The sequence below is a fragment of the Amphiprion ocellaris genome, chromosome 12, assembly GCF_022539595.1.
Source record: "Amphiprion ocellaris isolate individual 3 ecotype Okinawa chromosome 12, ASM2253959v1, whole genome shotgun sequence".
In the NCBI taxonomy this organism is placed as follows: Eukaryota; Metazoa; Chordata; class Actinopteri; family Pomacentridae; genus Amphiprion; species Amphiprion ocellaris.
In genome coordinates this window covers 16,511,669-16,537,546 of record NC_072777.1, presented here as the reverse complement: position 1 = coordinate 16,537,546, position 25,878 = coordinate 16,511,669, and the positions used below count along the sequence as shown (strand labels likewise).

The 25,878-nt window shown below is 38.2% G+C and overlaps 1 protein-coding gene across 9 annotated transcripts in view; it reads left to right on the top strand.

Moving 5' to 3' along the window:
* gphnb (gephyrin b) overlaps positions 1–24,672 on the top strand; it is a 216,315-nt gene extending 191,643 nt beyond the window's left edge. For 7 of the 9 annotated variants that reach the window (XM_023264265.3, XM_023264263.3, XM_035945487.2 and 4 more), the window contains 12 exons: positions 8,513–8,605; positions 12,698–12,753; positions 13,403–13,522; positions 13,769–13,827; positions 14,503–14,656; positions 16,769–16,890; positions 17,076–17,163; positions 17,464–17,537; positions 17,707–17,774; positions 17,887–17,990; positions 21,787–21,883; positions 22,094–24,672. In XM_023264265.3, the coding sequence (XP_023120033.1) occupies positions 8,513–8,605; positions 12,698–12,753; positions 13,403–13,522; positions 13,769–13,827; positions 14,503–14,656; positions 16,769–16,890; positions 17,076–17,163; positions 17,464–17,537; positions 17,707–17,774; positions 17,887–17,990; positions 21,787–21,883; positions 22,094–22,227 (1,169 nt within the window). In that variant the 3' untranslated portion in view covers positions 22,228–24,672. The remainder of the gene's footprint in view (positions 1–8,512; positions 8,606–12,697; positions 12,754–13,402; positions 13,523–13,768; positions 13,828–14,502; positions 14,657–16,768; positions 16,891–17,075; positions 17,164–17,463; positions 17,538–17,706; positions 17,775–17,886; positions 17,991–21,786; positions 21,884–22,093) is intronic. The other 2 variants (XM_023264264.3, XM_023264260.3) reach the window with 1 other exon arrangement.
* The last annotated feature ends 1,206 nt before the right edge of the window (positions 24,673–25,878 follow it).

Here is a 25,878-nt window from a genome sequence, read left to right as displayed (position 1 = left end):
ACATTTCTGGTGATGATGATGATGATCTTCAATATTTTTCAGTTCAACTGTGGAACCTATTGGACGAAGATGCAAGTAGCGCCTGGCAAATGCAAAGCGCCACAGCGAATGCAATTGTACAAAGAACGGCAGACCCACTGGCTTACTGGGCAACCCACAAAACCGTTTACCCAAACTTGTACAATGGAGCCAAACATTTCCTGTGTACCTCAGCCTCATCTGTGCCATGTGAACAGGTTTTTTTCTAAGGCTGGGGAGATAGTGAGTAAAAGAAGGAACTGCTTGAGTCCCAAAACTGTTGATAAATTATTTCTCAATAAAAACTCATAACCAGTTACATAAGCACACCCTCTTTACTGACCTCGTTACCAATAAACCCCCAGACATACTTTGCCAAAATCCATAGTAATGCATATAATCTTTATTTGCACCAGCCCCATGTGAAAATGACATCAGTCTGTATTTGTAGAGCATGTCATGAATGTAGCAGCACCATTTAAATGTTTCATAACACAGAATATAAATGAAGAGTATATAGGGGTTACAGATAAACATGGCAAATAAGAAACGTGCTCTTCAATAGTTATTGTCATTATTATTACTAGTAATATTATTTTTGTGTCCACTAGAACCGATACAATCATCTAATGTAGTGAGCCTATCCCAGCTGACTCGGGCAAAGGCAGGGGACACCCTAGACAGGTTGCCAGTCTGTCGCAGGGCCACATACAGAGACAAACAATCACTCACACATTCACACCTACGGGCAATTTAGAATGATCAATTAACCTCAGCATATTTTTGGACTGTGGGAGGAAGCCGGAGTACCCGGAGAAAACCCACACATGTACAGGGAGAACATGCAAACTCCATGCAGAAAGATCCCGGGAAAGCCGGGACGCGAACCAGGGATCTTCTCGCTGCAAGGCGAACGTGCTAACCACCATGCCACTGTGCAGCCCCACTTTATATATATGTATATGTATATGTATATGTATATATATATATATATATATATATATATATATATATATATATATATATATATATATATATATATATGTATATATGTATATATATGTATATATATGTATATATGTATATATATATATATATATATGTATATATATATATATATATATATATATATATATATATATACATATATATATACATACATATACGTATAATATCATATACATATTGATGTTATACTGCAACACGTGGCATTCTGTTATCACACGGTTTGGTGAATTTTTGTTAAATAACGTGCACACTGTGTCCCGGTCTCCTGTCTGCTGCTTTAACGGGTTTTAACAGGAATCAGTGATCACAGCTCCACTGGTACCAGCCGCGTTGACGTAGTTTTTCTTTCGTGTAGCCCGACAGCGCATGACTTTTAAAATGAGAATGCCTCTTATTTCCAGATATTTTGTCAAGACCAAAATGGATAGAACAGCAGAAATTTCATTTTACAGACAAAGTTGTCCCATTGTTTATTTCCTGGTCAGTAGGTAAGGGGTCCTGAAAAGCCACGCCTATGAAACATCGGTCTCAGAAATGCTGCTATCACCAGTTAATCGGAACACCAGTTAATCTTGAACACCGGGTCCGCCGGGGTCACCATGACATGTCATTACGGCATGGGCGTGGTTGGTCCGGCGGATCTGGCGACTCTACTGGGCGTGCCGCAAATGCCGACTGTCAAAATCTGCCGGCTAACACGACACACGCTGTCAGTGAGACGCTTCTGATAAAGGCGAGAGTTTTCGCCGAAACTGTCATGAAGGTCAGCATCTATCTATTCACCTTATGTCTGAACAAAAGAACTTAAAACTAATGTACTAAAAGATGCAAGTTTGCACAGTGAAGTAGGCTTAGCATCTTAAGGTCTTGTCATTCTTCTGGCAGAGTAGCCAGAGGGTCACACAAAGCCAAGCTTAGGGCCAGAGGGGGAAAAACAGGCTCTTTAATTTAAATCTAAAAACAATGTAGTAAGGTCTAGTGGCAGTAATGGCCTGCAGTGCACATAACGTCTAGATCAGTGATGGTAGAAAGAAAGCTCTTTTGGTGTAAAGGGATGTTTCGTGTTTTTAAGGAGGTCACTGAGGTGCAGGATCCAAAAGAGCACAGCAGGGAGGAGGGCAGTTTGGTAAGGAAGAAAGGAAGAGGGAATTTAAGAGATGAAATATTTTGACAGACACACTTGGAGCAAGTTTGCATGTTCTCCCTGTGCATGCGTGGGTTCTCTCCGGGTACTCCGGCTTCCTCCCACAGTCCAAAATTATGCTGAGGTTAATTGATTATTCTAAATTGCCCTTAGGTGTGAATGTGAGAGTGCTTGTTTGTCTTTGTATGTGGCCCTGCGATAGACTGGCGATCTGTCCAGGGTGTCCCCTGCCTTCGCCCGAGTCAGCTGGGATAGGCTCCAGCCCCCCCCGCGACCCTAGTGAGGATTAAGCGGTGTATAGATAATGGATGGATGGATGAATGGACACTTGGAGCAATTCCCCTGGTGGATGTAGAGCGGTCTGCACGTGTTTAGTGAGTGTGTTTGGTTAAAGTGCACAGTGTCAATACTTTCTTTGAAAAAGGAACAAAACCACAATACTTTCAGTGCTTGAGACTATGAGGTTACCCCACCAGCTGCACACTGGAAATACAAAGATATTATCTGCAAAAAAAAAGGATTTTTTCCCCACCTAAACAAACTATGGAATTTGTTTTAATAGATTAGGTTGGACGACATGAGATACTTCTTCATAGGGACACCTCTCAACTGAAGGCAAGTGCTAAAGTTAGGAAATGAGCTGGACACCATCACATGCTGTATTTTTGCAAATTGTGAGTGTGGAAATATTAGGATACAGTGGGGATCGAAGTTTGGGCACCCCAGGTAAAAATTTGTATTAATGTGCATAAAGAAGCCAAGGAAAGATGGAAAAATCTCCAAAAGGCATCAAATTACAGATGAGACATTCTTATAATATGTCAAAAAAAGTTAGATTTTATTTCCATCATTTACACTTTCAAAATAACAGAAAACACAATAATGGCATCTGCAAAAGTTTGGGCACCCTGCAGAGTTAATACCTTGTACTACCCCCTTCGGAAAGCTGAGACCTGACAGTGTCATGGATTGTTCACAATCATCATCTGGAAAGACCAGGTGATGTCAGTCTCAAAGGTTTTAAATGCCCAGACTCATCTGACCTTGTCCCAACAATCAGCACCATGGGTTCTTCTAAGCAGTTGTCTAGAACACTGAAACTGAAAATAGTTGACGCTCACAAAGCAGGAGAAGGCTATAAGAAGATAGCAAAGCATTTTCAGATGCCAATATCATCTGTTCGGAATGTAATTAAGAAATGGCAGTCATCAGGAACAGTGGGAGTTAAAGCAAGATCTGGAAGACCAAGAAAAATATCAGACAGAACAGCTCGCAGGATTGTGAGAAAAGCAAGTCAAAACCCACGTTTGGCTGCACGATCCCTCCAGAAAGATCTGGCAGACACTGGAGTTGTGGTACACTATTCCACTATAAAGTCTTCATGGAAGAGTCATCAGAAGAAAACCTCTTCTACATCCTCACCACAAAAATCAGCATTTGAAATTTGCAAATGAACATATAGACAAGCCTGATGCATTTTGGAAACAAGTTCTGTGGACCGATGAGGTTAACATAGAACTTTTTGGCCAGAATGAGTAAAGGTACGTTTGGAGAAGAAAGGGCACAGAATTTAATGAAAAGAACCTCCGTCCAACTGTTAAGCATGGGGGTGGATCAATCATGCTTTGGGGTTGTATTGCAGCCAATGGCACAGGGAACATTCCACGAGTAGAAGGAAAAATGGATTCAATAAAATTTCAGCAAATTTTGGACGCTAGCTTGATGCCATCTATGAAAAAGCTGAAGTTAAAGAGAGGATGGCTTCTACAAATGGATAATGATACTAAACACACTTCAAAATCCACGGTGGATTACATCAAGAGGCGTAAACTGAAGGTTTTGCCATGGCCTTCACAATCTCCTGACCTCAGCATAATTGAAAATCTATGGATAGACCTTAAAAGAGCAGTGTGTGACAGACAGCCCAGAAATCTCAAAGAACTGGAAGATTTTTGTAAGGAAGAACGGGCGAAGATACCTCAAACAAGAATTGAAAGACTCTTAGCTGGCTACAAAAAGTGTTTACAAGCTGTGATACTTGCCAAAGGGGGCAGTACAAGGTATTAACTCTGCAGGGTGCCCAAACTTTTGCAGATGCCATTATTGTGTTTTCTGTTATTTTGAAATAAATCTAACTTTTTTGACATATTATAAGAATGTCTTATCTGTAATTTGATGCCTTTTGGAGATTGTTCCATCTTTCCTTGGCTTCTTTATGCACATTAATACAAATTTTTACCTGGGGTGCCCAAACTTTCGATCCCCACTGTATGTCTCATTTTATTGTCATAGTGATGTACAACGTATATTCCAGAACATTATATTATGTAGGATTTCTTAATATGTGTTTGTAAGGTTAAATAGTTTCTCCACCAATTATAACTGTAAGATTATTAATAATGTTTCTCCACCAATATTAAAATGTAGGGTAAATGTTTGCTCAAACGGGGTTTAGGATTTTATGCAGAATTATTATATAGTCTACCTGATATTTGACCAGCGAAGTATTTAGATTAGACAAATATAATATAATGCAGCACATGAAACACTTCTTGTTGTCCTGTCAAGAAGAGCTTCAGGAATTATAAGGGCAATTATTTAGCTTGGCAGGTTATGTATAAAATTGAGGTAGCTGGAATCTATACAAGTTAGGGACCAAAATGTAAACAACAAAACAATTGAGGCACTGAACTTATATTTATGTACATTTATTAAACTAAGCTAAACAATAACAACAATAACACACATTCAGACGAACAACAACAACAGAAAACAAATAAGAGGGTTAAATGTGAATGATGGGAAAAGAAAGGAAGAGAACACAATATTTTAACGTAACACTGGGATTAATATTACGCTTGAAATATGGTGTTTTGAGGGGAAGGGTTAGGGTTAAAAATAGACCACACCTGAAAACAGCCGTCAATTTGGTAGTAGACTAATTTGATAGCCTGTGAATTTTATCTTTGAAAGATAATTTGAGAAAGTTGCACCAAGTTCCAGTGACTGAAAGGTACTTGCGTGCCGTGATGATGATGATGCCTCCGAGGATGGTCCAGTTGGCCTTTGTTGATGTGGGTCAGAACAGCAGTGGACAGAGTGGAGCCTCGGAGTCGGGAGAACTCTTCCGGGAGGACTCTTGGGTAAAGTCTCTTGAGTCTCTTGAGTCGTCCGACTCTGATGGTGCAGGAGGACTCAAAATGGTGCTTTCAGATGTGGTCTTTCAAAGTGGGCCTTTGCATATCATTAAGTCAGCAGGGGTCTGGTACATGAGGGAGGACTGATGTCCAGATGTCCCTCACGGAGTTACATTTTCAGGTAATTTTTGTGGTGTCTGCAACTCCAAAAATATTGTAATATGGTGAACATGATGTATCTGGGTGTATTACTGACAGAAAGGGGATCAGAATGATACCAAATATGATCATGTGAATGGCAGACATGGAGACAGGAGTCATTCCAAATGTGTATTGGCAGCCATTTGGTCCTGATAGTGGCTGGGGGTCTGTGTAGGTAAATCCCTTAAAGTCTGGTCTCGAGGTCTCCTGCTGATTCGTTACTTCACACCCTCGTACCAGATCTGGAAAGGGTCTTGCTTGCAATGTCTTGGTGTCTCAGCTCCTCTGATCAAAGCCAGCCTCGTCTCCACTGTGTCCGGTGGATCCTACATATCCCCCACTTCGGATGATGGCATCGTTGACATCATCAGACACTGAGGAAAAGTAGTAAGGATCACAAAATCTGCACTTGTCCTGTTCCACTGTGTAGTAATGGCTGGTGGATCCTACAATTACATTATTGTTTTTTGTTTTTTTTTTTTTTTAAATTTTCCTTACTGTGGGTAAACGCTTATATATCTATTATATTCTTGACAGTTAAGTACTTAGATGAATAGACAAAACACTTGTAAGGAATGATTTATCATGCTGACTCTCTTTCTCACTGAGAATTAAACAAAAAGATACATCATTATGTATATTATATAAACTACCATTCAAAAGTTTGGGGTCTCTAGCATCCAGTAGTGTAATACCTGCCAATAACACAATAATTTGGGCCATTTTAAATGTAATAAAGCCAATAACGTAATAACTTGCCAATAATGGAATAAAGTTTTTGAGCCAATAAAGTAATAACGTTTTGCCAATATTGTAATAAGTGTTTAGGTTATTGGTTATTATGTTAATGGCCTAGCATTAAAAAGTCCTTTGAAAATATATATACTATCTATACTATAATAACTGCAGCCAGTAATGTAATAATACATAATTGGGACTGCATTTCTCCTGTTATATATAAGAGAAGCACTTGCAGACAGCCCAGAACAAGACAGAAGATGACTGTTCCATTAGTATTATGAAGGTCTACAAGGCAGCTGGACCAACAGTGTCTAAGTTTACACATAAAACAGTTATTTGACTAGGACAGCCGATGGATGAAAGCCTGGATTCTTCTCAGTAATGTACAAAGTTAAGGACATTTACTGGGAGAAGTAATGTCAATTTTATGTTGATGTTTTCCCCTTAGTTCAATATGTACATAATACTCCAGTTTTTTGGAGATAAATGCCATTATAGTGCCAGTTCAGTTATTTAAATACAGTTTTAAGTGAGGACTGAATCGTTTTTCCTTGAGAAATGTTTGAAAAAAGTTTTTTAAAAATTCATTTGGCAACGCAACATCAAACAGAGACCCTGACATGGAATTATGGATTTCCACATCTAAACAAATAATCAATATTATAAAGATTTTGTACAACAAATAATTATCAAACTGGCTATTACAACCATAATTAAGGAGAGGTATATGGGACTTATCCTTGATGAATGAATGTGACGACTATGCCATCCATTAGACCTATTTTTGATGAGCAAACTGCACAAAAACAGCAAAAAAAATTATTTATTTCAAAGAAATTTTTAATGCTAGGCCATTCACATGATAACCAACCAGTAACATAGTAACTTATTACGTTATTGGCTGTCATTGCGTTACTGGTTGCTACAGGGTCACTTTCCTTATTCTTCAAGGAAAAGCAGTTTTTTCAACGAAGATAATATTAAATAAATCAGAAATACAGTCTAGACATTGTTCATGTGGTAAATGACTATTCTGGCTGGAAACGGCAGATTTTTGATGGAATATCTACATGGGGTACAGAGGCTCATTTCCAGCAACCATCACTCCTGTGTTCTAATGGTACATTGTTTTAGCTAATGGTGTTGAAAGGCTAACTGATGATTAGAAAATCCTTGTGCAATTATGTTAGCATATGAATAAAGTGTGAGTTTTCATGGCAAACATGGAATTAACTGAGTGACCCCAAACTTTTGAACGGTAGTGTATGTATATACATTATATTTTTAATACCTGTGTCCTGTTTAAATCCTAAATATGAACAACAACTACCAGCAATATAGCTTGGCACTAGTCCTGGAAACAAGGGGACACAGATAGCCTGCTGCACCCAAAAGTGAAAATACCCTTCTAGAAACACCTCTAAAGCTTACTAGTGACTTCTATTTTGTTTGTTTAATCTGTACAAAATACTATGTCAAACGCTAAGTTGTTTATCCCACTGTTTCCACATAGCTACTTGCTGTAGCTTCATATTTACTACGCTGTGCATGTGTCTTTCCCAAAAAATTCTGACAATTCTTTTGATTTGAATAACTTTTCAGATTGTTTACAGCATTGTTTGGATGAGTGAGGTCAATGTGTCCTCTTCTTCGTTTCCTTTGATCACCATTATGTGACCCTTTTCAGATCTAGACATACTATGAGATGTTTTGAAAGCATCTTGTCAAACTCATACTTTAGTGCTACAGCAAGACATCACCTCTACTGTATTTTTTACTCATGGCTCAGTTTCAACGTATGGTTTTAAGTAGCAATGTAAATGTCAGCATGAAAGAAGAAGCAGTTGTGAAAATACACCTCAAATGAAATGCTGTTGACTTTGAAGTTGTCTGGTCAGTTGAAGTGGTAAAGAAAGTTCAACAGAGACACTGGCTGGCCTCCTCTTCCTATATGTGAATCATTGTGCGTGCGTGCGTGCGTGCGTGCGTTCGTGCGTGCGTGCGTGCATCTGTTCATGCATACTGGTCAATTGATCAGTCACACAGAGAGATCCTGATGTGTCATATCCTGTTTCTCTTTAAAATGCACACACATATACACACCTCTGGCAGATAAGTCTCTGTGTCTTCATCCGAATCAGATGAACTGTCTCACCCTTTTTGCCTCTGTTTCTCGTTCTCTTTCTAGCTGTCACTCTCTCCCTCCACCACCTTCCACCCAGCTTTTTCTCTTCATAACAGTGTTCTTCCTCTTTTCCCACAGATGGGATGGGTCGAGTCCTGGCTCAGGACGTTTATGCCAAAGACAACCTGCCGCCCTTCCCTGCCTCTGTCAAGGATGGTTATGCTGTCAGAGGTGAGTACCATAAATTATGACAGATAATGTAAAATATCTTCCTCTTCTGTCATTGTTCTTCTTACCATACTTAAATAATCTATCATACATCATTTTACCAGACATCATTTCTAAAATGGTGTAGACATGTACATAACAGAAAAGGGAGCAGGCTGATCATGCAAGTCAGTGTAAGCATCAGCCAGTGATGTACATTTTAAACTAAGCAACATACAATGTAGATTTTTTGCACATTAGAAAAAGTATGCATTGTAGCTAATGTTGCACTCATTTGATGCATTTGTTGATACCAACAACTTAAGCAGATAAGATAATATTTTATCCATTAGTGTTCCTGTTTCAGTCTTTTCGTTGTGTTTTTATCTTGAGGCACAGTTATGGAACACATGGAGACTTTGCAGCTGGTTGCACCAGCTGTTCATAAATTTCATCTTTGCTTGATTATGAGTAAGTGTTTATTAAATGAAAACTACAAAGACTCTGTCAGATGTAATAGCTGCAGAACTAGAAAAGCCCTCAGAGAGCGCAGTACTCCGAAAAGGCTGCTCAGTTGTTGTATGATTTCCAATGGGTAAGTCCCGATAAGTCTGCAGTGGTTGATTTGTAATAGGATCGCAGTCACACGATTGTCAGCAGGTAGCTGACATAGTGTTCACTTGTTGTCATAGTTATAGTGATGCTGTGCGGCTATAAATTATACAGAAATCTTTTTTAAAAAATCATGGAGCCAAGCTATGAGCCACATCTTTGCCAAAATCTAATCACTTGCTCCTTGTGTCAATTCTGACCTTCCCGAAAATTTCATCCAAATACGTTAATCCATTTTTGAGTAATGTTGCTAACAGACAAACCAGCGCCGATCATCACATAACCCCGCTGCGTTCCTTGGCGGAGTAATGACAAAATTGACACTGACTTGGAAATTACCTGTTTAAAGCTAAGAGAACAACATATGAGCTGGTTTAAAAAAAATACCCAATATGCCTTATGTGTTAGGCAAGGCAAGGCAAGGCAAAGTTATTTGAATAGCACAATTCATACACAAGGCAATACAAGGTGCTTTACAATGGCAAAGAAATACATTCAGAAAAATGATTCAACAGTAGACATTAATATCTTACTAATATCTAATATCTTGAGTCATAGAAGTAAAACAAAAGTAGATATTAAGATCATAAAAGTATATTAATATCCAACACACAGTAAACCTGTCCCTAATGACCTGAGGGCTCTGGATGTTATATGGAGCTAACAAGTCTAGGATGTATTTCGGCCCAATACCATTCAGTGCTTTGTAGACCAGGAGTGAGATTTTGAACTCTATCCTTTAACTAACAGGAAGCCAATCTAGTGATTTGAGGACCGGTGTAATATGGTCCAGTTTCCTGGTGTTAGTTAGGACTTTGGCAGCAGTGTTCTGGATCTACTGCAGCTACTTGATTGATTTCTTGTTAAGACCTATAAAGACACCATTGCAATATTATATATCAGTGTTACATTGATAATGTCAGTCTTAATGATTATGTTGCATAGTCAGATATTATCCACTGCTAACTCTGAAATGCACGTATTTCCTCAGAGTTTGCTGATCCAGTAATGCCTACATTTCTAAATGGAAGCTCATAGGCATATATTCCTTGGTCCCCTACAACTGGTATTTTTGAAGTTTGGTGATGCCATATATCAACTTTGTTTTATCTCTTGTTTTTAATTGACCATTGCAGCATTTTTTTCCCAGCCACTCAACAAATAGTGGAAGTATAGTTATAGTATAATTATACTATTTTCAATGATGCACCCCAGTTTAGTAGATCAGGAGGAGTCTGACGCTATCTTGGGAGAGAGACTTTGTCTGCCACTGTGAACTCAAAGAACTTTGAGGCTTTGCAGTGTGGGACATAAAGTGGGCTGTCCTGCTCAACTACCAGGTAGACACCAGTGGCAAGAAATAGCTTTTAACCTATTGAAGGTTTTCCTTTGTTCAAAGATATGAGTTTCAAACATTTTAATACTTAATACTGTGATAACTTGTCAGAGTGGGTTCCCAAGTGAAATCCAAGTGAAGTTGGTTGAGTTTTCTTCTCGGTAATTCAATGTCTGGGAGTCCTGGAGAGCGCTGAGAGAACCGTTAACCTGGAGAGCATGGTGACAGTTTGCTGGCTTCAGGCAGCTCAAAAACATCTGAATGTAACATCTGTTGTTGGCTCCTTCTGATGGAGTAGTAGAAACAGAAAACCACAGGTCTTGCTGGATAATATGCATTTGTTCTGAAGGCCTGGTGCCTATTGAGACATACATGTATATATGCAGTTTTTACAGATTTTAGTTATTAGACTTTGATTGGGGATGAAGCCAATAATATACATTAATGCACACAGCATATCACGTGACAAGTCATATTCTTTGGTTTGTGTGTCTGGTCTGTAGCATAATATTTTTGTATTTGTTCAAGTCAGATATTTGGCAATATTGAAATGATTGGTCTGTGTACACTTTAGAATGGAGGGCATGATTTTAAAAATGTCAGACCTGTGAAAAAAGGTCTGATTGTATGATTTACAATTAAATTGGTAATCTTTCAGAAAAATCAATGTGGAATTCAATATTTGAAAACATCCATCCATCCATTGTCTATACACCGCTTAAGCCTCATTAGGGTCGCGGGGGGGCTGGAGTGTATCCCAGCTGACTTAAGATGAAGACAGGGGACACCCTGGACATGTCACCAGTCTATCACAGGGCTACATATACATAGAAACAATCACACTCACATTCACATCTACAGAAAATTTGGAGTTACCTGGGCATATTTTTGGACTATGGGAGAAAGCCAGAGTACCTAGAGAAAACCCACGCATGGACAGGGAGAACATGCAAACTCCTTGCAGGGGACGCAAACCAGGAATCTTCTAGCTGTGAGGTGAAAGTGCTAACAAACTAGCCCCTGTGCAGTCCCTATTTGAAAACATGTTAAAATCTATTTGTGAAAACACATGTGAAACGTGCTTTTCACACAACAAACACACTACATGTAGAGTTAGGTTTGACAGTACTGAGGCTTGAACCCTGAATTTCTGATTAGTAATCTTAAGCGTTGACCACTGAGGCAACACTGCCCATGGCTTAGGCAGAAGAAAAGAGAATACACAACCCACTACACCTGCAGGCCGCTGTAGGAAAGAGGGAGATGCCTTGTGGCAAAGTGTACTCTGTCTCACCTGCAATTTATATTGTAGTGCCACGGCTTTCACATGTAATCCTAAGCATATGTGCATGGGTTTCATATGAATATATAAATCGGTTCCACATAAATATGTGTATAGGTCTCACATGGGTGAATGCAAGCTTCAGTCCTCCTTCAGGTACGTTTCCCTTTCCTACCAATGAGCTGGAGAAATGGTCCACTCATTACTGGACTTGTTGTATAAATTTATGATGAATCTTATAAAATGTGTAGTATTTGTGACATGGTACCACATTATGCAACATGTGGAAAAAATATCCACATACTCTACAAAAGTTTGGGGTCACCCAGACAATTTCACGTCTTCCATGAAAACTCACACTTTTCTTCATGTGGTAACATAATTGCACAAGGGTTTTTTAATCATCAATTAGCCTTTCAACACCATTAGCTAACACAATGTAGCATTAGAACACAGGAGTGATGGTTGCTGGAAATAGGCATCTGTATCCCTATGTAGATATTTAATTAAAAATCAGCCCTTTCCAGAAGAATTGTCATTTACTACATTAATAATGTCTAGACTGTATTTCTGATTAATTTAATGTTGTCTTCATTGGAAAAAAAACAGTTTTTGTTTCAAAAATAAGGACATTTCAAAGTGACCCCAAAGTTTTGAACGGTAGTATGCTCTACGTGGTACCATATGGTTCACATGCGCACCATTATGTTGCAACACGAGGTATCATGGGAACATTCATTTATTTTTTCTGTAAAGGAATGTTTAAAATACTGTCTGTACTATAGATGTTTAATAATAGAACATCAGAGTTTCTCTCTGTGTCTCTTTCTTTCACATAGTTTTTGCTGCACACGTGTAATTCTATCAAATTTTTTATTTATTTTAGCGGCTGATGGCCCAGGCGACCGCTTCATCATTGGAGAGTCCCAAGCTGGAGAGCAGGTCTGTATCCACATTGACACTTACACTTGCCTGCTGTCTCTCACTCTTAAAGAGCACCTTGCATACTCATACACAACCACAACCTGGATGTAGAAAATTAATTACCTCACTTTTGTCTCTCATCTCATGACCTTGACCAGTTGTAATTGAACATTCACATATGATGAGAAACCGTCTGCACTAAAGAAATGCGACAAAGTTGAAGGGTTTTCAAACTACAAACACATTAGACTTGTGAGACAGGAATAGGCTACAGTGATTCACTGACTACTTGGACATCTCGCATGCATTCCACATGTTTACATACCCTGTGCTATGTCTGCAATTTCTTTGACAAGTGTTTTAAGCATGTTTTTCTTTCATTACTTTGATCCTGTTGCTCAAAGTTTTCATCACTTCTGATAATATTTTGTGGAACACTTTGGTACCAAATCTTTAAGTGGTTATAGTCATTCACAATTGATCAGTTTTTTCAATGGTAATGCTCAGTCAATGCTTTGCACATTTTACCATATATTGATAATTAAGTCAAAATGTGAAGTGAGCCAATTACAAATTACACTTTTTGGTAGAGTGAAAGTATGTCATGTGTCATACTTATTTGAGATTGCATTTTATACTTATATTTTTCCTTTCTGTGTATGTGCAGCCCACCCACACAGTGATGCCTGGCCAGGTGATGAGGGTGACAACGGGTGCCCCTATACCTTGCGGGGCAGACGCTGTGGTCCAGGTGGAAGATACTGAGCTCCTCCGTGAGTCTGAAGACGTAAGTCTGGCATTTCAGCCAAAATAAGGACAGCGAGTCTTAACTTTACCCAAACAGAAGCGTACATGATATGGAATCAGTAAGATTTTATCAAATTTCACTGAGATTGGTTTAAGCCTAGAAATGAACAGAATAGAGAAAGCATCTTGTTCGAGTACAATAACACGTGCCTGATAGGAAACTGTATCTGTTTACTGTGATGGATCTGATGGCTGTTTTGTGTTGTTTTTTTTTCCCTTCTTTTAGGGCACAGAGGAGCTGGAGGTACGAATCCTAGTACAGGCTCGCCCAGGGCAGGACATCAGGTTAGTGTATTACTGTATATGTGGTTATGTTGCAAAGTCCTAATCACTTTATTTCTGAAATACTGTAAATGTGGTCCTTGTTGATAGTGCTCCTCAGGTTAACTCCCTCAATTATTGGTTTGCCTTGTCGAAATGAAATACTGATTGTGATAGAAGGAAAACAAATGCTTCGTATACACTGAATGTTAGCATATTAATTTGACCCACTTTGGGGACTTTATTTGGTTGATATTGTACATTACCATTCAAAACATTGGATTCACTTGTTCACTTTGCAGCAAATGTCCTTATTTTTGAAAGAAAAGCAGTTGTTTTCAATGAAGATAACATTAAATTAATCAGAAATACAGTCTAGACATTGTTAATGCCGTAAATGACTATTCTAGCTGGAAATGTCTGATTTTTAATGGAATATCGATACAGAGGCCCATTTCCAGCAACCGTCACTCCTGTGTTCTAATGGTACATTGTGTTAGCTAATGGTGTTGAAAGGCTAATTGATGATTGAGAACCCTTGTGCAGTTATGTTAGCACATGAATAAAGGTGTGAGTTTTCATAGAGAACCTGAAATTGCCTGGGCGAAACCAAATTTTTGAACGGTAGTTTAAATACAATGCAACAGTTGTATTTAGGGTTTTCCAGGTTTTTGATGCAATGTGCTCATCTCTCTACAGACCTATCGGTCATGACATCAAGCGTGGGGAGTGTGTGCTGGCAAAGGGCACCCATATGGGCCCATCTGAAATTGGTCTCCTGGCGACCGTTGGAGTGACCGAAGTGGAAGTCCAGAAATTCCCTGTGGTGGCTGTCATGTCCACGGGAAATGAGGTAAAGGTTACAAAAGTAATTTTTTTCATTTTTTAGAAATATGCCCATAATTCACACCATCTTCATTAACCAAAGGGTTCAGCCCAAGCTGCAAAAGGTACATGACTACATACCTATTTTTTATTTATGCACAATCAGTATTGTTTGCTTTGGCTGCAGACACCAGAAATTTCAGTTTTAAAGAATGTCATTATCACTGACTAGGTGGTTTCTTTAAAACAATGTTATCTAGGGCTGGGACTTTAACGTGTGAATTTTGATTAATTAATTACAGCGAAAATAACACGTTAAAAATAATACCGCAATTAATTGCACCCTCCTCAGTTCCCTCATTTCTGGCACACTGGTAACTCTGATGAACACTCCAGCCCAGTAGGTGGTGGTAATGAACCTAAAGTCTGTTTGTAGCCATGAAGAAGAAGCACAGGAAGCACTGAGTGAAGTCAGGCACTGGTGAATGGTGAAGGAAGACGAGATCTAGCTTGTTAGATAGAAAGTTTTAAAAATCTTCCCGATGGCAGCTTGGATAAAAGCCTGGTTGTGTGCAAATTGTACAACAAAGAGTTTTCTGATCACTGCGTCACTTCAAGCTGACGGTATCTCCTCACTGTAAAACATGTTGATGTTAACACCAGAGCTAACATTACCTACGAGTCATGCTAACGGCTAACGGTGTAGCCAACCCGTAATAGGCCACTTTTCTAGACAGTGCTTGAGTTTACAGAAAGTCTTAAAATGTTGAATAAAATCGCTATAATTGCACTTAGATTTGCAGTAATCTGTGAATGTAGCAGACAGATGAAAAATGCAGATAAATAGAAATGAAACATTTTTGTGGTTTAAGTTTTTATTCTGTCGAGGCTCTGCCTCCTTGGAGGAGGAATAACCTAAACAACAAAAATATCTCTTTTAATAACTTAATTTTAAACTTTTTGTTTATAAAAAAATTATATAAATAAAAATTGATATTCCTATAAAAAGAACCATCAAAATTCCACCATTTATCAGACCCAGAAAAAATGAAAACAGAATGAATCTCTGGATTTTCAACTTTCTGAAGCTCCTTGAACTACTTATGCTGATTTTATGTGCCATACAGTGGAAAAAACAACTAAATTCAGGCTTTGTCATCAAAATCACTTTTGTCTATATGTCCCATTTTCCTTTTTTAAAATAAATTTTAAATTATAAACACGTATATGTCTATTCATTGATTCAACTGTCAACCACAATTTTATTTGAATTGAAAAACTTATTGTGTCAAATATTGCTATTTGACAAAACTGCAATTATTGCGATTAATTAATTACAAAGCCTGTAATTAATTAGATTAATTTTTTTTTAAAATCACGTCCCACCACTAATGTTATCACATTTGTGCATTTTCTATTCGACTGATACACATTTTAAGTTTCATGGGGTGTTTATCCCTCATGGAGAATGCTTGCCAACTCTGAGTAATGCCATTTTACACCTGGTTTAAAGTATATACTGCACAAATCAGCCTCTAGTGACCATCTTACTCAACTACATATAAAACATAGTTACCTATTTGGGGACATCTTGCCCTCATCTGCTTTCTGATCTGATCATCTGATGAAATAAAGAATGTGATACACTTCCATTTTCTTCTTATCATTAAGCACACTTTACAACAATTTTGGTTAATTTTACCCTGCATTTTTGGTATATTCTTTCATATTAATACAACAATTTTTAGACATAAAAATAGAAAAATAGAAATTAGAAATTAGAAAACCTGGGCAGAGGTGTTCTTTACAACTGAAACTACATGGTGTGTTTTCCCACAAGACTAACAACAACACGAGTGTTGTTAATTTAAAACTTCAGACAGTGACTTTTTTTTCTTATGGATATTATTGGAACATCTTGTTTAAGCCTACCTATCAGATTTGAGAGTCTTTATATTTGCCAGCAAGCATTAACCTTGTCTTCTAGCTGAATAATTATTTCTTTACTCACTTTGTTGCCAGCCAAAGAAATGCAAAGAATATTTTTTTTTTAAATAATCGTCACACTGGATGTGGTTGAATAGAAAGATGGCTGTTGAATTAATTGTTTCTAACATCTTATTTCTCTGTGTTGTGGTAGCTGCTGAACCCAGAAGATGACCTCCATCCTGGAAAAATCAGGGATAGCAATCGCTCCACCTTACTGGCCACTATCCAGGAACATGGCTACCCCACTATCAATCTTGGCATCGTGGGAGACAAGTAAACTTATCTATTTAGTCTCTACCAGACCTCCTTTCGACACTTTTACACTCCCAGTATAGCGTTAATCATCTTATTATATTTTCTTGTATTAAAACTAGCTCTCGATTTTCCTTTTCCAGATGTTATTTCCTCTCCTGTGAGTTGGTGGTAAATATGTGTACATGTTTCTCTGTGCCCTGCAGCCCCGATGACCTTCTAAATGCTCTGAATGAAGGCATCAGCCGTGCTGATGTCATCATCACCTCAGGAGGAGTGTCCATGGGAGAGAAGGTAGAGAGGCAGAGCATGCAACATCCAGTAATTGCATTGGGTTTCACTGACACCTTGTGGCAGATGGAGGGAGGGTGACAGAACTTATTGTACGAGAAATGTCAGATACTTTCTATAGGTGGTTTGAGGTCATGTATTTTTGAGACTATGACTTGATTTTTTTTTTTTTTTTTAAATACTTGAAATTTTCATTGTTAATGGTAATGTTCTTAAAGTACAACAAGACTCAGTTACATTAGGATCTTATGTCAGTATTCTTTTTGGGTTTATAATTTTTTTTATTTCTCATGTCTTTTTTAGGACTACCTTAAGCAGGTGCTAGATATTGATCTTCATGCTCAGATCCATTTTGGTCGTGTTTTCATGAAACCAGGGTAAGAAAAGGAATTTGCATCTTTCTCACATTAACAGATAGATAGATAGATAGATAGATAGATAGATAGATAGACAGATAGATAGATAGATAGATAAATAGATAGATTTTATTTCTATTACTCTTTATTTGAAATGTTGAACACAGCATGTGTTCTTTTTCTTTTTCAGTCTCCCAACAACATTTGCCACCTTGGACATAGATGGTGCTCGCAAACTAATCTTTGCCCTCCCAGGTAGTGTGTGAAGTTGAGAGAAAGAGTGATTCACACTGCTATAAATGCAGAGATGTTACTCATATATTTTCTACTGTTCTTTGCTCTCCCCTGTCTGTCCGTCGATCTGTCCTAGGAAACCCTGTGTCAGCTGTTGTCACCTGTAATCTTTTTGTCATCCCTGCCTTGAGGAAGATGCAGGGCATTTTGGACCCTAGGCCCACTATCATCAAAGCGAGGGTAGGATGCTCAGGGCTCAACCAGGGTTCCTGACTTTCTGGCTAAGCCACACAAAATTATTCACATTTTGAAGTACAAAAAGTGTTTGTTTTGTGGTCTCTCTGTCTCTCTCTCTGTCTCTCTCTGTCTCTCTCTCTCTCTCTCTCTCTCTCTCTCTCTCTCTCTCTCTCTCTCTCTCTCTCTCTCTCATATTTTGGAACCAGTCTTCCAAAATGTCAACATTGGATTATAGATGAAACAAGCTGCAGCAGAGAGTAAATATAAAACCTTGGAATACTTGCGATTATATTCTTCATTTCCTGGGTGTACCTTTGCAGTCCATTGCATCTTAAATCATGACTTAATACTATTTTCATCATCTGCATGATACATATTTATGACCACAATGTTTTGCTCTGACTTCGCAGAGGAACCAGTCATAGCCCACACTGACCTGAAGCCCTCTCAGGTCATGAATATTCATAAGTGTAAAGTGAGAAAAATTATAATATCAACATACACACTGAGCAGACGTGGTTCATGTCCCCAGCTAGTATCATCAAGCAAGAGATATATGTCCCCTGGCATTGTGGGTGCTATCCAGGATGCAAGGTTACATCATTTGCTGGTATAAAGCAATTCTAAATCACCTTGCTGCTACTTAATGTATTGCTGCCACTTGCAGTTGGGACTGATGGCCTGAAAACACTGATGTAGCCAGACAAACTCTAAGCAGATAGCATCAGGCCCAGGTCAAATAGTATTCTGGAAAAGCTTTACTTTTACCAGCAAACTTATAAAGATTCTGACTGACTTTAGTTTGTTCTGTTGTGTATAAGAAATTATACTAAGTTTGAAAATGTTTGGATGATAAGATTGCTTTTTACCCAATTCAAGAGTATTGGTGGATTTTTTTTTTTAATGCATTGAATCTCATACATATTATATTGTGAGCAGGGTTTAATATATTCCTGGTTTCAGAGGACCGGGTATCGGGAAAAATTCTAACCTATAACAGGGAACCGGGAATTTCACAAATTTCATAACAGCATAGAATATGATGGAAAATAGTATGAATTTTGGATTCGGCTGCGCACATAGCCTTCATGGAGTGGTAAAGAATATTAAGAGTAAAGACCAATGAACAAGTACTCATAGAGAAAGCATTTTCTTTATTCAAACTTATCTTTATTTGGTATTTGTAGAACACAAGTTACACAACGGACAACAGTGGAAATGCCTGCACTTTAGGAAAAGTTAGAACTTGAATAAAATATGTCTTTGGTCTATTTTGTTACAACATATACTATACTGCCTGCAAAGCACAATGATGCAAAGATTTTACCTAATTCTTCTTTGTCTTGTTCTACCTTGCCTGGAAATAGTTCTTGAGGAATACAAGGTACTTCAAAGTCTTATCCCCTTGTCTTGATTGGATTTTGGTCACAAAATTCCCAGCAGAGGAGAAGCTTCGCTCTGATTCAACTGAAGTCGGTGGTGCAATTATCAGTATCGTGGTATAGGAATTCCAGTTTGGGAGTGTGTTTCTTGGTGGTGTCAAAAAGTTTGACCTCTGCATTGATATTGGGCATCATTTTCAAAGCTTCTGCAACTGTCTTTCTTTGTGCACTTTGGTCTATATATCTCTCTTCCATGCTTGGGTCTGACTCTTGTTCCTAACTGGACTCCTCAGGTTTGTCCATCATTGTTTCCACTGGTTGCTCTTGTCAATTGCTCAGTCGAAGGAGTTCCGTTTTTGCAAGTTAGAGCATTATAGCGCTGGGTGACAGGTTAACTAATTCATAATTAGAATCGTTCTGTACGTCTGGGTCATGCAAGCACAACAAAAGAAAAAACAGGGTCTTTTCTCTGTGCTGCTTTCTCTGCTCCCTAAGTCGGTCGTAGACTTGTCGGCTGAAGTGGTTCTTTTGTTTTGCAAGCTGTGCAGACAGGAACTTCAGGATTCCTTCCTCTCTGTCGATGTTGCATCTTGTCGACAGAGAGCTTCGTTTGCTAATCTCACTGGTTTTAGGCCAGTGTAATTGTTTTCACCTGCTGGAACTCATTGTCTGGCACCTTGGATTTCAATTTCAAATCGATGAATGCTCTCTCGATACAAGGTCGCAGTTCGATATACCTGGAAAACATTTCCTCAATGCTGTTCCAACAAACTTTTATGTTTAACTTTAGCTTGGAGATCTTTCTTTAATTTGTCACAATTTCACATATTCTTGCAGTTTTTCATCCACCAGACCTCTTCTGAACGTCTTGCAGTCCTTTCGAACCTTCCCCAACAGATCTGTATAGTTGGCATTTAGGTGAAGTTCATAATCTTCTATCAAGCACATCAAGGCCATGATCCTCATCATCATCATCATCATCTAAATCACCAACACTTTTGTCATTTTCTGCATCTTCCATCACTGTTTGATCCATTTCATCAGTTTCAACTTCGAGTAATGTGACATCAGCTGTCATTTTCTTGTACAAAATGTTACTCACCGCAAGATGAATGCCGTGACTGTAGAACGTAGGCCTCAGTCTACCAAATTTTAACATCGCACTGGCACCATCTGTTGTTGCTATTATGCAATGACTTTGCAGCTCTATGTTAAATTCTGACAAGCAGTTCTTGACTGCTGTTACCATTGTCACTGAGGTGAAATGTCCTGTCACTCGGGATAGTCCCAAATTCCAGAAAACTTTACCCTTTTCATGAAGATCAACGTTGAGGTAGCACCGATTTCGTTGACTGGTCCACTCCAGGGTAAGAGAGAAACGTTCTCCACTCTGCATTGTTTTCTTGAATTCTTCTGTCATCTCTTCATGTATTTTACTGGGGTATTTTGAGATGAGGATCCTGGTATCTGAAGGGTTCCGTGGCAAATTGTGCTCATCTCGACTAAGAGACTTTCTCATGCAGTCACTGTTGCAAATTGCGTGCATTGAAAATGTGTCAAGCGATGCAAGCTCTGCCAAAACTTCAGCCAATAATTGTTTCTGTCCTTGGACGAATGACTCCATCAATGCGTGACGCTTCAATGATGGGGGCGCCCTTGTGTGGAAAGCTGCTACCTAAACAGGGTTGGCTGCCGGTTATACAGAGGGTCCGTTACGGCTCCAAGGCGGTGGCTCGACACAGAAAACCGGTTCACTTTGTAGCAAATCAAGTGGCAAACCTTGTGAGGTTGAAGCTTTGGGCTCCTCACTTGATTGCTTTATGTTGACATCATGAACCAACTTCATATGCTTCAAGAGCTCTTCTGTTGAGGCCCCTGCAGTCAACAAGATCTTAGAACATTTTTTGCACTTAGGTTTATCCCCACCTTGGCAAATGAAGTAAGCCCAAGCAGGTGATGTATTCAGTTGAGAGGCCGTTTCTGATAAGGCTGGCCAAATGTAAATGGGATGTCACAGGGTGTCTATTTGCAACTTATCACAAAATATTTGATTTATCAACTGAATATAATGGTGACACATTGATGCTACTTCAAGTTCAGACAGAATGTAGCAATTTCACAATCGGGAAGCAACTTACAGGACATTCCTGGGAAAGTGTTGGATCTTACTTGTTTCCATTTTTGGTACTTCTGTACACGTGGTACTCTCAAAATGAAACAAGCATATTCCTGATTTTTTTCCCTATTTCCGGATACTGGGATTCCAATTTAGAAATGTAAACCGGAATTCCCGGTTCGGGGCTTAAACCTTAATTGTGAGTGTGAAACGGTAATACAGACACATGCCCATGGTGATAGAGATAGTGTGTTGACATATATAAAAATTTATGATGTATTTATGATGTATTTTTCTCTAGCTGTCTTGTGATGTGAAGCTGGACCCTCGCCCTGAATACCATCGCTGCATTTTGACATGGCATCACCAGGAGCCTCTACCATGGGCACAGAGCACAGGTACAAAATCAACACCTATAAAAATAGCACTCTGAAGAATGCTCTATGATAACCACACCTCAATTAGACTCTAACTTTTTGCTGGTTAATGGCGTATGTTGTTGAATTTCTGAAACACATAGTTAATAGAAAGAGTTGCCCTATTCAACTGTTTAGAGCTCTGATTTAAAGTATTCTGTTCCCTCTTTCTCGCCCTCTGCTGTGCTACAGGGAATCAGGTGAGCAGCAGGCTGATGAGTATGCGCAGCGCTAATGGGCTCCTGATGCTACCTCCAAAAACAGAGCAATACGTGGAGCTGCACAAGGGTGAGGTGGTTGATGTCATGGTTATCGGCCGGCTATGATGTCATCACAGATGGACAGAGAGGTGGCGATGTATAATGAGGGTTGGAATGGGTGGTTCACGGTGCATGTCCACATATCATTGACTATTCTGTAATATGCAACGGCACAGCTAGTTTTTATTGATTTGGATAACGTTGGTCAACATCTTGATCACAACCTAGATACGTATGAAAAAATTAATTTAAAAAGATTATAGTATTTCAAACAAAGAAAATATAACTTTTAATGAAAAAATCTAATTATAAAAAGAGATTTATTCTGTAATATATTATTATGATTATTCTTATTATTATTATTATTATTATCATTATTCTTCTTATTATCATTATTATATTAAGGAAACTTTGTTCCTTTCATTGCAATTGCTTTGTGTGTTCAACGCTAGACCTTATCTATAGAAGTAGCATTTTAATAGACAGCTGTAGGTGCCTGCCAGGACAAAAAAGAAAATTGTTATTTTCTCATCATTAGTGGAAAAAATAATCTGTTTTTTGAAAATTAAGAAAACACTGAGGAAGGCTCCAGATTTCCCATGGTGCTCAGCCAAATGGAAAAGGGGGCACATCAAGGCCAGCTCCTCTTTTGAGCACCCATCAAGGTGACACTTATGTTTTTCTCTCATTAGTATGCATCATAATGGCTTCACAAAGAGCTTTGCTTGTTGTTTATCTTGTGAGTCTTGTTTATGTGCGCAGTGCCAAATGCCTGGGCAGGGAAGAGGTGGTGTTGGGAGGGGGAGGTAGGGGGCACACCCCAGTTGGCCCAGATCCTGAAGCTTCCTTAGATTCATGGTGACCCCACTAGGGGTTAGCTGAACCTGGGAAAAATAATATTTTATTTGATCAACTATTTAAGAAAAAAAACTAAGAAAAGACACAGCTTATTTAAGTGCTGACAGCCTTTTTAACCAACTTCACAAAAATGTACAGAAAAAATACGAACCATATTGTACAGATATATGTGACCAGCACTCCTATGGAAACTAAACTTAAGCAATGAGGAGACATTGAACAACGCTGTACTATAACATTTTCTGTAATGATATGAAACTGATGAAAGAGACTAAGATAATAAAAATCCTTGATGATTATGTAAAAAAAAAAAAAAAAAAAGTTCTTGTTGGGTTTCCTTTTTTAATAAAATATATCTAATGAAAAAACAGTGATGTTCTTCATTGGTACTAAATGTTTTATATATGGTAGCTCAAAGGCTTGAGGAGTGCTTGAATTTTGAATGAATGATGGTTTTACCTCCTTGACCAACAACTGTCAAGGTCCGTAAGCCGAGAACCCCAGTGAATACAACTGCCAAATATGAATGTGATTTAGATAAAGGCTTTCAGGAAAAAAATATCTCAGGCAACATCCTTCCATAGCAGTGGTGAAAAATAACTAAACCCACTGTATTAAGTGCAATTTTGAGATACTTTACTTGAATGTTTAGATTTGCTTCTACTTTACAGCCCACTAATAATTAACTGAATTTCAGAGGGAAATATTGTACTTTGTCCCACATTACACATTCTGACAGTTATATTTACCAGTTAATGCTTCAGATTAAGATTTTGCATAAACATTTGTCACATTTCAGATATGTTTGACTTTGTAGTATGGTTTCATTTAATTAACTGTTTAGGACCCAAAGAGATACAGTTGTAGTACATTTCACAACAAAATCAAAACAAAAAGGAATACAGATTTTTCTTCTTTTCTTGTCCTTCCGCCATGTCACGAACCCTCAGCCATTAAAACTAGTTTTATCTTCTTACTTTTGTATTTGTGCTTATATGAGGGTTTTAACACAGGACTTCACATTGTAATTGTGCATTTTACCTTCTAGAATTGTTACTTTTGCTTATAGTGTCTGAATACATCTTCCACCACTGCTTCTACAACACACAAGAAAATCAGCAATATTTAAATGAATCAGTGCAAACCAACAGGGGTTTAAACTCTTTGGCTTTCCAGGAAGGTAAGTATTTAAGAATCAGGAACTGGCAGGAGAGAGCAAATGTGTAAAAATGGTTAAACATAGAGGTGTCAGAAAAGATTAACCCCAATAGAAAACACAATAGATAAAAGGCAGCTTCCATCTTTGGTGAAGTTACTTCTGTGGCAGCATGAGATTAGACAGTTTCTGCTCTTCTCTGCAAAATAAAATTACTGTAGGTTCTATTAATTGGTTATGATTAGTAGTGTTGTGACAAGAACTTAGTTAAATGTGTCACTGTGAATGTGTATAAAATGTGATTAATATGAGGGGACGTGTGAAGATGACTGTGGAAAATAACAGCAAATTCTTCATACTCTCAAGTGCAAAAAGTATTTACTAGAAGATATTTAAAAAGGTAAATTGTATGAAAAAAGCCTACCTGAAGGTGTAACCTGTAATCTGTATTCATGTATAAAACCAGAGATTAAAATGATGGGATGTTTCTCATGTCACCTCTTGTGATGTGTTTATCTGTGTGGTTTACATCTAGTAGGTGCTTTCTTTCTGTGTCTGTAACCTATCTTGCAGCAACATCCTGCAGTGCAGCATGGGTACAAACCCTTCATCTGTTCCAGCTGTTAGGAATTTGAGCATCTTAAAACACACAGTAACAGACAGTTCTGATGCCCAGAGCAGAAACATTTAGGAGGTGAACCATCAAAAAACTAATTGTAACGGTAGTGGTTCACCAAGCACAAGGGTAGGGTTAGCAAACGGGTCATTCCAGAATTGGAGGACATTTGGGCTTCAAAATTTTTGAAAAATAAACCTTCTCTGTGACAATTTTCTGCTACATATTCATGAATAATAGGTGATGAACTGTCAAAGGCATGATTAGCTCAGCTTACACATCAATCATACATTTTTTCTTCTATGTTTTATTTGTTGTTTTGCTAACCCTACTCTAATCACGGTAACAGGGTTGCTAATCCATGCTAATGTTAGCTTTTTCTCAGGAGTAGAAGCTAAATATTCAGCTAGCTGTTACTGCTGACCAAGAGGACAAACTTACTGGCGGACAAAGGGCAACAAAAAAGTAAAATAATTTGTCTTATCCTGATAATATGCATAATAGAATATAACAGGGTTGCATGAAGTAGAGTGAGACATTCAATCAAGGTTGACGATGTCATGAAAATATGAAAAATAGAAGAGAGGACATAGCTTTGCTCTACCCATTCTTTTGGAAAACTGTTTGATGATGTTAATTCCAGCGTATCATGTGATTCACTGTTTTCTTCTTCTACCAGCTAAAAAGGTTATGCTAACAGGGTTGTTGTGGGACACACGTTCCATACGTAACTATTATTTAACATCTTATGTTGATTTTTTAAAAATTCCCACAATTACAAGAGACATCAATGAAAAAAAAATAATACCAAAAAAGGGAGATTTAATTTTCATTTTAACTGTTTTATTTGAGATTTAATTTTGTCATAAGGAGGGTGGGACAAGAGGAAAGTGGCATTTTAGGGGGAACTCTAGACTTATTTGGTATTTGAAAAAATGTTTTCAAACATCCTTTTGTCCTAGTTCTTTTTTTTTTTTGATTTGGTTTCAAGTAAATGTACACAACAACTGCATGTTTTGGTATTTTGTACATGGATTATTAGAAACGTGATGGGTGGGACGTAAAATGCCCTCCAATTCTTGAATGA